General features: G+C 42.5%; 1 protein-coding gene across 1 annotated transcript; it reads right to left on the reverse strand.

The window, feature by feature from the left end:
• Positions 1-1,635: 1,635 nt before the first annotated feature.
• LOC108438426 (olfactory receptor 6N2-like) lies at positions 1,636-2,574 on the reverse strand. Its single transcript, XM_017716218.2, has one exon. It carries the CDS (start codon positions 2,572-2,574, stop codon positions 1,636-1,638), a length of 939 nt encoding a protein of 312 aa, XP_017571707.2.
• Between the last annotated feature and the right edge of the window lie 12,651 nt (positions 2,575-15,225).

Here is a 15,225-nt window from a genome sequence, read left to right on the forward strand (position 1 = left end):
TGCTGATGATGCAGTCAGCTTGGCCCATCACTTGACTGCATCTTGACAGACCTGGAACCTATGCTAGAATTTTCTTTGAGTATTCCAGCTTGGCTTTCAGCACCATAGTGTTAGATAGGTCTAACTATCCCAGCTGTCTGTGCCACATCCCATCCCCTTTAGCATTTGTCATGCAGTGTCACCTTGTGCTCTGGAGAGCATTACTGAGTTGACTCTTTACTCTGTCCTACTGGATGAAGTCTCAGCCACTCTAGTCCTTCACTCTGTAGCCAAAGGACCTGGTGCTTGTGTAATCCTTCTTGTGGTTGAAGACCCAGTGACTCTTCTCTTCTTATCTGTGGCTCAAGGTTCAGCCGTTGCAGAGTCTTCAGCCACAGGCAGGAGGACAAGAACATTCATCAGTACATGAGTGATCCTGCACTTATACAATAACACAGGCCAATCTTCTGGCCTTTGTTATTGTATAAGTGCAGGATCACTCATGTACTGATGTATGTTACTGTATAAGTGTGGAAGAACTCAGGTATGGATGTCTTTTACTGCACAAGTGTGGCAGAATGTAGATTCAGATCACTCTTATATAACAAATGTCTATTGTCCCCAGTTTTGAAACATTTTGCAACTGTATACAAAGGCCTATGATCTCCAAACATTCCTGGCCTATAAAGACTGATTCTGTTTTTTTCCATGTGAGATGGAATAAATAAATAAATAAATATATTTAAATTACCTTTCTACAACAATCTACTTCCACTCCCAGGTTGTAGAAATGTCAACTGCTTTGTTCTGCTTGGAATTCTGTCTAAGAAATTTGCTGGACTAGGATGGACAGGCACGCTCTCGGAGAGACTTTTCCTTGAAGTGTTCATACTGTTATTAAGGAAAGGGTGCTCTTTTCCAAGTAGTAGAGAAGGAACGATACTTGTGACTAAATGTTTTTCCAGCTCATTAAGATCAGTACACAAAAATGGGCACTTAAAGCAGTAAATATTATGCAGGCATCAAAACTGAGGTGTCTGTATGAGCTGGACAGGTGGAAAAAGATTTGTGATTCATGGTGTAACAGTCACTTGACACTATATATAAATATGCGTATGACTTAAGGAAAATATTGTAGTATTTTTTATTTTAGTTTTTAATTTATGACAGTTTTAGATTCAGATTAGGTGATGGAGTGGGATCATATAGAAGGATCAATCCCACAGTAAGACACCTGAAAACTAATGCTGTATACCTTTAATATACATTAATCTACAGGCTTATGGTTGAGTAAAGCAAGCTCACCTCACTGATCCAGCAGAAAGATGTAAACCTTATTGCACCACAGATCAGTTGACAGTTTAATTTTGTCATCAATATCATGAATTTAGAGGCTATGATATTGTGGACCTCTTTCTGAAATAAAAGGAATGCAAATAATAGCTTTTAAACACACAAATAATGTTTAAAACTTTTAAACGACAGTTAAATATATGTTCTTGTTTAGAATGTATTGGTACTGTGTGCTGAAATATGCTGATAAATGTGTTTCAAATTTTTAGAAAGAATAGGAAAAATAAAGAAATAATTTATTATATTTTGGATCTGATGGCATACACAATAAGAAGAATCATGTAAAGGTTTAAAGGAAAACATTTAAAAAGACATATGCATCTTCCTTTTCCACATAATTTTCTTGATTTTACTGTAAATCTCTTGCAATTTTAATCCATACATAACAGGATTAATAAGAGGAGGAATGACGAAACTTTCAACTGGCACTATCACAGAAATAATATGAGGTACATTTCCTTCTAATCTAGTGTTAATCACTTCAAAGCAAGAGTTAAAAGAGAAAGTTATGAAAATGAAAAGGTGTGGGAAGCAGGTCTGTAGTGCTTTTCTTCTGAACTCTTTTGAATTTTTGAAACAGACATCAAATATTCTAATATATGAGAAGATTATGAAGATCACTGGTGGAAATACAGTAATAATTAAACCAAATATTCCATATAAATTTGTAACAGACGTGTCTCCACAGCTTAATTTTGCAATTGAATAATCATTACAGAAAATCCTGTCTAATTTAAATTTACACAGCTGAAGTCGGGATGTTAGTATTATTAATATTCCAATTTCACAAGCAGGAAAAAACCAACAGAAAAATAAGAGCTTTTTAACAGTGGATATTTTAACAAGAGTTGCATATTGTAATGGTTTACATATTGACACATATCTGTCAAAGGCCATAACTGATAACAATGTGAACTCTGAAGCAGCATATGTGTAAATAGAAAAGGCCTGAAGCAGACAGGCTGAGTAAGATGTAACTGGTCTTTCAGACAGAAAATCACTCAGTAGTTTGGGATAAAGAGCTGATGTTCCAAAAAGAGAATTGAAAAGTAAAGCAGCAATGAAAATGTACATCGGCTCATGGAGACATTTGTTTGCGTAAATGACAAAAATAACAACAGCATTAACACAAATAATCAACAAATAAACTGTCAGAGTAATTATAAAATAAAAATATCTGTACTTCTGCAGTTCAATATGCCCGTCCATTACCAAGTACATAACATCAGAAGTATTATCCATGAATTCCCATGAAGTAACCCATAAATCTCTATCATATTAGATTTGTGTGTTGTGCTGGTCACAGTAACAGTCTACTTGAATCAGGCATCATTTAATAGAAATCATAAGAAATGATATACTGTAGCCTTACAGTCATGCCATGGCGAGGAAAATGTCTTTGTGTATTTATACTTTCTCAGATAATGACATCTAATTGTTTACTGCCTTGTCTCTAGCCCAGCCCACTTTTGCTTTTAGTGCAACAGGTAAACAAAGGATTCTCAGGATTTGCACTTTGTCCACTGAATTAAGTAAGGAACTTTTCTCAGTAGTGTATATATATATATATATATATATATATATATATATATATATATATATATATATATATATATATATATTAGGGCTGGGACTTTAACACGTTTATTTAGATTAATTAATTACAAAGATTTTAATTAATTAATTAAGTGATCCTTATTAGTCCCACAAACGGGGAAATTTCACCTCCGCATTTAACCCATCCGTGAAGTGAAACACCACATACACACTAGTGAGCACACACACACTAGGGGGCAGTGAGCATACTTGCCCAGAGCGGTGGGCAGCCCGATCCGCAGCACCCGGGGAGCAATTGGGGGTTAGGTGTCTTGCTCAAGGACACCTCAGTCATGTGCTGTCGGCTCTGGGGATCGAACCTGCGACCTTCCAGTCACGAGGCTCGTTCCCTAACCACCAGCCCATGACTGCCCCAACGCGATAAAACTTTTATCGGAATGAACAAAATTTTTTTTAAGTTTGGAGCCGCAACCTTTGTATTCGCGTGTTGTAGCACGACTGTAAATCTGATGCACAAGCGACATCCGCAAACAACAACGATGCACGACGAAGCCGCTTCTCTTGGTCCACTGAGGGACAACTTTAGCTTTAAAAAACGTCCTGATGGGACTTTCAAAAAGACTACTGTTGTATGCAAGTTGTGCAAAAAGGAGTTTGCTTATCACTGAAGCTACTATCAAGCCTAAAATACCATCTCCTCGCAAAACATGTTGGGGCAAGCACAGCCGACCCCACAGCTGATTTCAGCGTCCCCAGCAGCACTACAAATAACCGCTCCAGCCAGCCCACATTGGACCAGATGACAGGTTTCAGGGCCAAAATAAGTAAGTCTACGTCTGAAAAATTAAGCAACTCCCTGGCTAAATGGATTGCAACAGACTGTAGACCGCTTTCGGTGGTAGAGGATAGGGGGCTACAGTCTGTGTTAGATAGCGACATCGGACCCTGCTTAAGAACTCCCATGTAGGAAAACCATGGCGAGTAAGATTAGGCAGCTTTATGATGACAAAAAGCAGTCAAAACAAGACATATTGAATGCAGTTGATTGTGTTGCATTAACAGGTGACCATTGGACTTCCGTCAGCAATTCTAACTATCTTGGCGTGACCGCGCACACAGTATGCGTTGTTAACAAAGTATGGCAATTAGCATCTTTCAGCACATGCCATGTGTTGCGCATATTTTGCAGAGATCCATCACTGTGTGCCTGGACAGTTGTGGATTTAATGATGTACTAGCAAAGTGCCGCAAGACTGTGGGTCATTTCAGACACAGTCCAGCCAACACAATGGGACTGTATAAAGAGCAAAGGGCACTTGACCAGGAAAATGAACCCCTAATCCAGGATGTTTCCAAAATAATTTTTGTAATTAATTGCATTCATTAAAATTTTTAATCAAGTCCCATCACTATATATATATATATATATATATATATATACACACACATTCCTTTCTGCGTCTACACCCTGATACATGTTTTGTTCTACTTCAGTCACCAATTTATGCCCTGTTCCTCTTAATGATGCTGGTACTTTTTCTGGTTTTCATTCAGGTCCATATTTTGTGTCCATGATTAAGACGTTTTTTCAAATCAAATAAAGTCTTAATGTCATTCCTTAATATATTTTTAAGAAATTGGAAAGAAATGTCATTCTTCAGCCCCCAAGACACACAACAGCAGCACATTACACAGGACTATATAAAGTGCTTAAACCCAACGATGTGAAATGAGTCTGGAATATAAACTGAATACTCCAAACAATAAATATGAATGAGTAAATGCACAAGACAGTAAATACAAGGCAGCACAAAAAATAATTATATATGAGTGGGCTTCATATACATGTACATATGTACACATGCAGAATGTTGTTTGACATTGTCTTGCTGAAATAAGCAAGGTCTTCCCTGAAAAAGATGTCATGTTGCCAAAACATATGTAAAATGCTCAGCATTAATGGTGCCTTCACAGATGTGCATGCCACCCATGCCGTGTGCACTAATGCCCCCCCCCTAAACCATCATGAATACTGGCTTAGAACCATGCACTGATAACAAACTGAGGGGTCTTTAACCCAGAGGACACAGTGTCCATGATTTCCAAAAAGAATTTCAAATGTTGATTTGTTGGACCACAGGACACTTTTTCATTTCCCCTCAGTCCATTTTAAATGAGCTCAGGCCCAGAGAAGGTGGCAGCATTTCTGGGTCCTGTTTACATTTGGTTTCTTGTTAGCATTTAAGAGTTCTAACTTGCATTTGTGGATGCGGTGATGAACTGTTTTCACAGACATTGGTTTTCAGAAGTGCGTCTGAGCCCATGCCATAATTTCCACTGCAGAATCCGTTTTTCATGCAGTGCTGTCTGAGGGCCCAAAGATCACAGCCAGCAAATACTGTTTTTTGGCCTCGTCCCTTGCATACAGAGATTTATCCAGATTCTCTGTCTTTTAATGCTAACATGTACCATAGATGATGAAAAGCAAAAGTTCTTTGCTGTTTTACATTGAGAAATGTTATTTTTTAATTGTTGCACTGTTTGATGGTGCAGTCTTTCTCAGAGTGGTGAACCCTCCTCATCATACAAGGCAGGAGAGGAGAGGACGCTGGCGTGGTCTGTTCACCGCTTCTCCACCTGATTCTGCCCCGGTTTTTCTCAAGTTATCCAAGTTTGACATTCTATATAAAGTTAAGTTCGCTTTCGGATCTCATGCTACTGGTTCTGGATGCCTTCTTCCTACCTTTTGTTGGCAATTCATCACAGCATTTCACTGCTTGGAGACTCACCCTCACCGAAGTGTCACGTGGACCTTCACCTAGGCACCACCTCTGGCTCAAACTTGCACTGGTGTAGTCTGCCTCGATACCTGACTCCGGGATCTAGAGTCTCCATACTGAGTCCTTGCTGTTCACTCACTGTGTTGGATGTTTTTCCCCTGAAACATCACCGAGCAACAAGCTCTGCTCTCCATGATGTTGAATTATTCGGTCAGCCAGCTGATGAAATTCAACAATTTCACTACTCCATCATGCATATCAGTCATTAAACAACTCAAACTCCTTCGGTGACCTCGCTACATTCATAGGAGCTCGTGGAGAAAGTTAGTTTACTCTCGCTCTGGGCACGCCATCCCATCCATCTGATCAGCTGTGCGTGCCACGACGTCGTCATCAGAACGCTGCTGCTACTCACACTAGTGACGTTGGGGTTCCCGTGGCAACACTACTCACGGAGCGGGATGGAAAACATGGAGTGGATTTCAGTGTTCTCCAGCCTATACGGAGACCCAGTGCTCCATCCAATATCAAAATTTAATTATTCAATACACAGTCATTAAGAAATAAATCCTGCCTCATACATGACCACATTCTGGACAAGTGCTTGGATTTAATGTGCCTTACAGAAACCTGGCATCAACCAGAGTTTTTGTCTATATTAAATGAGACCTGTCCCTCTGGCTACAGCTACCTTCAGAAATCCCGCAGAACGGGTCGTGGTGGGGGTCTGGCTACTATCTACCGCAGTGATCTGGACTTATCTTATTTGCCTTTGCCTGAGCCTTCCTCTTGTGAATGTGTGGCGTTTAGATATAAACTGCCATCTCCTGTGACAATACTTCTCATTTATCAGCCTCCCAAACCAAACCCATCCTTCATGCCCGAGATGTACAACCTCCTCTCATCACTCTGTACAAACTCAATATTTAAAAGCCAATATTATTATATTTGGGGATATCAATTAGCCATATTCATGTCAACAATCCTTCCTGCCGCTTTGCAGCTGAATTTCTCCAACTGCTGGACTGCTTCAGTCTAAAGCAACTTGATGTCCCCACACATACTAGGGGGCACACTTTTGACTTGGTCATTACTGACTCTACCCCAATCAGAAATCTTTCTGTGTATGATTTGGGTATATCCGATCATAAGGTAGTCTCTATGGAATTGCCTATTTTGTCTCTGTCCATGAAGCCCAAACGCCAAATCTGCTTCAGAAATTTGAAAAAAAAAAAATCCAGAAATCATGACAGCCGACTTGAAGAATCCTCTACATACAGACCTCCCATCGGTCAATGACGCAGTGGAATTCTACAATAAAAGTCTGAGCAGAATCTTGGATCTTCACGCTCCTGCTAAAACCAGAAGTCACCTTCTCTCGTTCAGCCCCCTGGTTCACTGATTAGCTAAGAGAAATGAAGGCAGATGGGTGCATCCTCGAGCGTTGTTACAAAGCCTCTGGCCTCACTGTTCACAAGTTAGCGTATCGGGAACATCAAAAAGCCTACTCAAGATCCATTATGGAAGCACGGTCACAGTTTTATGGAAACATCATCAAAAACAGTCAAGGGATTTCTAAGCAGTTATTCACCACTATCAACCATCTCCTGAAACCACAAGCCCCCTTACTCACTGAAAGTACAAAAGAGCACTGCAACAACATCATGACTTTCTTCAGAACAAAAACCCACTCAATTCGTTCTGCTATTTCAATCTTCTCCACTCTACATGTGCAGGGTATGTTCTCACAGTCTGAGGTCTCCCAGCCCCTAAACTGTTTTCCAGAAGTCTCACAGCAAGAGGTTGAAGGCATTGTCAAGAAGATAAAACCTTCCACCTGTGCCTTGGATCCCTTTCCTACCTCTCTGGTGAAAGCAAACATCTCTGCCATAAGTCCTCTGATTACCACTGTAATAAACCACTCTCTCCAGGCTGGGTTTGTTCCATCTTCTCTAAAGGCAGCCATAATCAGACCACTGCTCAAAAAACCTACTCTTGATCCGGATGTCTTTGCAAATTATAGGCCCATCTCCAATCTTCCCTTTCTCTCCAAAGTACTGGAAAACGTAGTCGCCGCCTATCTTCAGCACCATCTTAAATGCAATAACTTTTATGAAAAATTTCAGTCTGGTTTCCGCTCTGCTCACAGCACAGAAACAGCTTTGCTCAAGGTCACAAACGACCTTCTGATGGCAGCTGACGCTGACTCACCTTCGCTCCTCATCCTCCTGGATTTGTCTGCTGCATTTGACACTGTTGACCATGGCATACTCCTCAATCGGCTTCATCACACCATTGGTCTCAAGGACACCGCCATAAACTGATTTCAGTCAATCTGACTGAAAGAACAGAGTACTTAACATATGGAAAGGCAAGATCCCAGACACACACTGTGACCTGTGGAGTCCCCCAGGGGTCAGTCCTGGGCCCCATCCTGTTTACTATATACATGGTTCCCCTTGGCCATGTCATTAGTCACCATGGAATTTCATTCCACTGCTATGCTTATGATGTACAACTTTACCTTCGAATTAACGCAAACTCCTGTGTAGCCTCTTCACCATCAACGCCATCATCACAACTTGCTGCCTGTCTAGAAGATATTCAGGTGTGGATGGAACACAACTTCCCCCAGTTGAACAGTGCCAAAACAGAGGCAATCATGATTGGCACCCCACATCAGAATGGTATTACATTCTCCGGCCACAACATTCCACTCTCCTCATCATTATCCAATCTTGGTGTGAGGTTTGACCCTCAACTTACTTTTGAGGCCCATATAAAACACCTCTGCAAGATCTCCTTTCACCACCTCAGAAACATTGCCAAACTTCGCCCCACTCTGACTGTATCTGATGCTGAAAAACTGGTTCATGCTTTCATCTCATCTAGACTCGACTACTGCAATGCACTTCTCATTGGGATTCCTGGCAAGAGGCTACAATACATTCAGAACCGCGCTGCTAGGATCCTGATGAGAGTGCATAAATATGAACACATCACACCCATCCTCTACTCTGTTTACTGGCTTCCCATCTCTACCAGGATCGAATACAAGGTTTCCCTCCTCACCCACCAGCGCATTTATGGCAATGCCCCTACCTATCTGAAAGAACTCCTTACTGTACTGACTTCATCACGATCCCTCCGTTCTATGAACACAAATCGCCTCCTCCCCCCCAGAACTGAACTCCACACCATGGGGGACAGGGCCTTCTGTTCTGCTGCTCCTCGATTATGGAATGCTCTCCCTGACCATCTGAGGGCACCACAGTCGATTAAGAGTTTTAAAAAAGGACTTAAAACCTTTCTCTTCAGCAGAACTTATAACTCGTGATCTTCCTATGTAGTGTAAAGATGTTTTATAGTAGCGCTTTGATTTCATAGAAATGCGAAATGCTTCTACTGTACAGCACTTTGAGATTTGCTTAAAATGTAAAGTGCGTTACAAATAAAATTCATTATTGTTATTATTATCATTATTATTGTTGCAGGGTTAGTGATATTCTGTCTGAACCATCAACTACACCAGAAAATGTTCTTGTGATCACAATAGTTAGTAACAAGAGGTTAATCAGTGTTAACTTAACTTTGCCTGAAGTTATCCAAGCTCTGCTAATCATCTGTTGTTCTCTGAAATCTAGCTTAAGCAGAAGAGATCTAGACACAGTTAGATTCCAGAAGTCAACAATCTATCATTCGAAGTTGTCAATTGTGAACAACTCTGAGATTTTATATTACACCAAACTGTCTACCTGTGACTGACAGAGGAAAGCTGCTTTCTACAGCTTTCAGCACTCCAGCTGCAGCCCACATTAACCTCAAAAAGCTTTTATGTAGCTGTTCGAGAGTGTAGCCCAGCTTGCAGCCCAGCAGCTCTACAAGCAGTTGGAGTATGACAGCTTAATGAAAGCAGTACTTCAGCTGTGCTTCAAGATGTTGAAGATGCCCACTGGATCCCATCCCATCTGCATTTTTTCAGCCAATCTCTGAGGACCTATTGCCCTTCATCACGTTTCTCATCAACAAGTCCTTGGCGTCGGGTGAAGTTCCATCAACTTTCAAGATGGCAAGAGTACTCCCCATCTTGAAGAAACCCATGCTTGACAGCTCTGATGTCAACAACTACAGACCGGTATCACTTCTTTCTTTCCTTTCAAAAGTTCTTGAACGTGCAGTCTATAATCAACTTTCTTTCTTTCTCACACAGAACCAGCTCCAAGACCCCAACCAGTCTGGCTTCAAACCAGCACACTCTACAGAAACTGCGCACATTGCAGTGACGGAGAACCTCCAATCTGCAAGATCGGCCAAATTGTCTTCTGTCCTGATCCTTCTTGATCTCTCAGCAGCTTTTGACACAGTCAACCATACGATCCTTCTGAACATCCTCACCAACCTCGGAATCACTGGTTATGCGTGGAAGTGGTTCAAGTCCTATCTGGAGGATCGCTCTTATCAGGTAACATGGAGAGGGTTCACATCCTCTCCATGCAGGCTCTCCACTGGCGTCCCCCAAGGCTCGGTCCTCGGTCCTCTTCTCTTTTCTCTTTACACTAGCTCTCTTGGTGACGTAATATCTTTTCATGGCTTCTCTTACCACTGTTATGCTGATGACACTCAACTAATGTTTTCTTTCTCTCCCTCTGACACACAGGTTTCCAGTCGCATCTTGGCATGCCTATCTGACATCTCTACATGGATGGCAGTCCAACACTTGAAGCTCAATCCCAGCAAGACTGAGCTGATATTCATCCCTGCGACTACAGGTCCTCATCATGATCTTGCCATCTCATTCGAGAACTCCCTGATTGTTCCATCTGTAGAGGCAAGAAGTGTTGGTGTGACTCTGGATGGCCAGTTATCGTTTTCGACTCACATCGCAAACCTGACTCGGTCATGCAGGTATCTCCTGTACAACATCCGAAGGATCCGACCCTTCCTCACCCAAGAGGCCACCCAGGTGCTAGTGCAGTCTCTTGTCATCTCAAGGCTTGACTACTGCAACTCACTCTAGGCTGGTCTTCCCATGCAGACCATCAAGCCTCTGCAACTCATCCAGAATGCGGCAGCACGACTCGTCTTCAATCTGCCCCAGTTCACCCACTGCTGCGCTCCCTTCACTGGCTTCCTGTAGCTGCACACTTCAGATTTAAAACCCTAATGCTTGCCTACAAAGCCAAAAATGGACCAGCCCCTACCTACTTGATGGCAATGGTGAAATCTCAAACTGTACCACGAGCCCTTCGATCTTCGAGTACAGCTCGGCCTGACCTGTCATCCTTCAAGGTGCACGGAAGACAAGCGTCGAGAATGTTCTCTGTACTGGCACCCAGGTGGTGGAATGAACTCCCACTGGCTCTCCGAACAGCAGAGTCTCTTGCTGTCTTCAAACGGAGACTGAAGACTCATCTCTTTACACAGCACTTAAATGAGCACTGAATTATAAGCTGCACTTATTTTATTGTACTTCACTGTGTATTGTAGTTTATTGTATTGCATTGAATGGCACAGAGTTCTGCATTCAACTCTGTTTCTTTTTCTCTTGGTGTCTGCAGTGACATTTTGTTTGTAGCAGTATCTGAGCTCAGGACTGTCTTTTTCTCTAAGCTATTGGTAACTAGCAAAGATACTTTCTCTAGATTGACAAAGCACTTCTTTTAAGTCGCTCTGGATAAGAGCATCTGCTAAATGCTGTAAATGTAAAAAAAATGTAATGTTGATAGTCAGTTTGGCTGACTCTTCATCTATGTGCAGCAGCTCTGTCTCTCATGTTGAGAATGGCTGTTATCCAAGTTTTGCAATGCAAAATGCAAAAAAAAAAAAAAAAAAAAAAATTCGACCTGGTGGTAATTTATTATCCAGGCAATTCCAAGATAGTTCTCAATTACAAAAGAGTGAGATGATGGATTAGGTAGCTGCAGTCCCCTGATCATGCATATGTCATGTCCAAAAGGCATATCAAGCCTTAACGGATACAGGCTGTAATCAGACCACAATGCACCAAAACTCAGTTCAAGATATGGCACTGAAGTTGATATATCAGGTTGGGTGATTCACAAATATCTTCTATGTTTATTGATCTTCGTGGAGGAAAGTGGCATATAGTAAGTAGTGGTATAACGGTGGTTGCATTTCTCATCCTCTGATTTTGGGGAGCAGTTTGCCAAAGATTTGGGGGTTAGTGAATGAGCTGCTTGAGGATGGGAACTGCATTAGTTGAATATGTGAGACAAGGGCTGTTGAGTGTGTGACAAGTGGATGAAGTCAATGACAGGACTTTGAATGGTGAGCAGAGAACAGAGGGATGGGTTTAATTAATTTTTAAGGTGGTTAACATGATATATTTGTTCCATTTTTTATTTAGCTGGCTGCTCAAGATGATAGTTGACAGGGCCTGGCTTCTCATTTGCAGTAAGGGGCCCTGCCAAGTGTTTAAGAACTTACAGGTGATTATGGATACCAGGACCAGGACATCGTCCCCTGATTTGAACTCTCTAGGATGGGCTGGGCAGTTGTAAACCCACTGTTGGGCTCTTTAGGCCTCAAGATTTTCCTGGATGAAAGGTGACACCGCATCTATTCATTATTGCATCTCTTTCACATACCCAAAAATAAAGTGAAAGGGGAATCCATTTTAACCACATTGAGGAGCCCCCCCAAGGCCTCTGACCATATAATAACTTAAAGGGAGAAAACCCTGTGGAGGCCTAAGGCACTTCACAAATGGCAATGACTACATAAGTGATCAGCAAGTCCCAGTCATGTCCATCTTGGCTTATCACTTTTTTTAACATGCATTTAAGAGTGATTAAACTGTTCCATAATGCCATCCGTCAAGGGGTGATAGACTGATGTGTATATGTGCTTTACCCTGAAGGAGCTGGCAGAGGTCAACCATGAGACAAATGGGTGCCCTGATCCGTGATAATGTCTTTAGGTATTCCAAGCCAATTGCAGAGCAGAAACAAGTCCATAGCAATAGCCTTAGATGTGGCTTCTCAGAGGGACTGCATCTGGGTAATATGAGCATAGTTGACTATGGCCAAGTTGTACTCATGTCCCCACCCTGATTTTGGCAGCGGCCCTACAATATCAAACAGGACTCCCAATTACAGACAGCAGAACGAGGGGAACAGGAGGCAGGGTGACAGTGCTACCTAAATCCATTAGGGCTTGAACTGGATTTCCATCTACTTAGAGTCTGCAAATGGGGCCCTCAGCCTTGGTGCAGCAATGTAGACTGCAGCTGGCCAGCCCTGCTTTGGCAGGATGAAGTGGAGTACCTGGGTCAAGCTCAATGGGCATAGGCTCATCCAGTAGACTGTGACAGACAGTGGGGCAATGAGGCTGGTTCTTGTTGAAATGGTGGTCTTCTCTCTCTGGTTCACACATTTGAAACCATGGACTAGGACTTGATGAAAATGTTGAGGTATTTCATAGAGCACAGGTTATGGCAAAGACAGCATGTTTTCAGCACACTCTGTCTCCTATACCATATCTCTTTGGGGCTGCTCATGGCAACCATCCCTCTAATGTTGTCTGGTAGGGTCAGTAGAATTCTCTCCATGGCAACCTGCTCTGCCACCTCTTCGACAACCAGTGCGCCCCAGGTTATAGCCAGCATTTTGTGATGAAAATAAAGTGGAGCATCTGCTGGCGAGGTGGTTGGCCATTTTTACTGGACCACTGGTGGCATTCGGCTGCAGCCCATTCTGGTCAGGATCTCTTTTTTTAGCTCATCGTGATCCCCTACTTCATCAGAGCAGAGAGTAGGCGAGTTGGGCTTCACCTGTTAAGAAAGAGGTGAGGCTTCCCACCCACTCTCTTTTGTCCCAGACTTCCCGTTTGGTGATGGTTTCAAATGTGTGAAGTTTGGCTTCGATGTTGTCATTGGGGTTGGTGAGAAGGTAGTGTGCTGTTTCTTTGGGGCTTGGAAGAGGTGGGGTGCGGGTGCAGGTGCGGTGCAACGGACGGCCAGCAGATCTTTTGCAATGGTTGTGACAACCCTGGACAGTTCCTGTATCACCACATGCTGTTAAAGATTTATTTCTAAGTGATGTATGAGCTAATCTAATTCTGTTCCTGTAAGATGGCTGAAGAAAAAAATATTTTATTTGACTCATTACATTTTTTAACATGCTTCTTAGGTGCACAATGTCCACATTCTCCACCACTGTGGGGCACTCCTGCTTAGGAGATGGACCACAAAACATGCATACATGAGAAGGGAGTTTAAAAAATACTTTAATAAGCTTTATTCCAGGACAGAGGAACAATATTCAGGTTTAGAGGGGTTGAGGTCAGGGCTCTGTGCGAGCCAGTCAAACTCACCCAGTCATGCCTTTATGGACCTTGCTTTGTGCACTGGGGCACAGTCATGTTGTAACAGGAAAAGCTCTTCCCCAAACTGTTCCCACAATGTTGGAAGTGTACACATGTCCAAAATCTCTTGGTCTGTTGAAGCATTAAGATTCCCTTCACTGGAACTAAGGGTTCTAGGCCACTCCTTTAAATCCACCCCATAGCATGGGCCTTCCTTTCACCTTCCACTTAAAAGCACTGCTCTGATCAACTAGCACTGATATATTACCAACATCTTTAAGAAATCACTGGAACTTTGCTCTGTTCTCATGTGCTTCAAAACATCTATCATCCCAGGCCCCCAAAAATCAAGCATTAGTAGATTAAATGACTACAGGTCAGTAGCCCTGTCCTGTACATAGTCATGAAGGTCTTTGAATGCCTGGTCCTTGCCCAAATGAAAGCCTTCAGATCCTCTGCAGTTCAAGGTCTGCTAATGATGCAGTCAGCTTGGCCCATCACTTGACCGCATCTTGACAGACCTGGAACCTATGCTAGAATTTTCTTTGAGTATTCCAGCTTGGCTTTCAGCACCATAGTGTTAGATAGGTCTAACTGTCCCAGCTGTCTGTGCCACATCCCATCTGCCTGTGGGAGATGGACATCCTAATAAACAGGAGACAGCAGGTACAGCTTGGGAAAGACACATCAATCCTCCTGACCCTCAGTACTGGAACACCACAAGGTTGTGTTCTCTCAACCCTTCTCTTCAGTCTACACTGATGACTGTTTCTTGGGAACCAGCTGTGAACCACCATGGTGGGCCTTATTGTCAATAGTGATGAGTCTACCTACAGAAAGGAAGTTGAGCAGCTGGCCTTCTGCTGCAGCAGCAACCACCTGCTGTTTAACATACAAAAGACTGCAAAGATGTTGCAATACCTCCCTTCCACGTTTTACACGTTAACGGCTCTATGGTTTCCACTGTGGAGTTACTCAATTTCCTGGGCACCACCATATCCAGGAACTTAAAGTGGGAGAGGAACATGGTATCTATAGCCAATAGAACTCAGCAGAGAAAGTTCTTCCGGGGATAACTAAAAGAATTCAACCTGCTACAGAGTCTGATGATCCAGTTCTACACACTCCATCCACATATTCATAACGATCTGGTTTGTTCCTCCAGTGAGTCAAACTCAAACCAAAGACAAACAAGTCAAACTCCTGAGCATAATCAGGACAGCGGTAAGGA

This window comes from Pygocentrus nattereri, chromosome 27 (genome assembly GCF_015220715.1).
Source record: "Pygocentrus nattereri isolate fPygNat1 chromosome 27, fPygNat1.pri, whole genome shotgun sequence".
Lineage (NCBI taxonomy): Eukaryota > Metazoa > Chordata > Actinopteri > Characiformes > Serrasalmidae > Pygocentrus > Pygocentrus nattereri.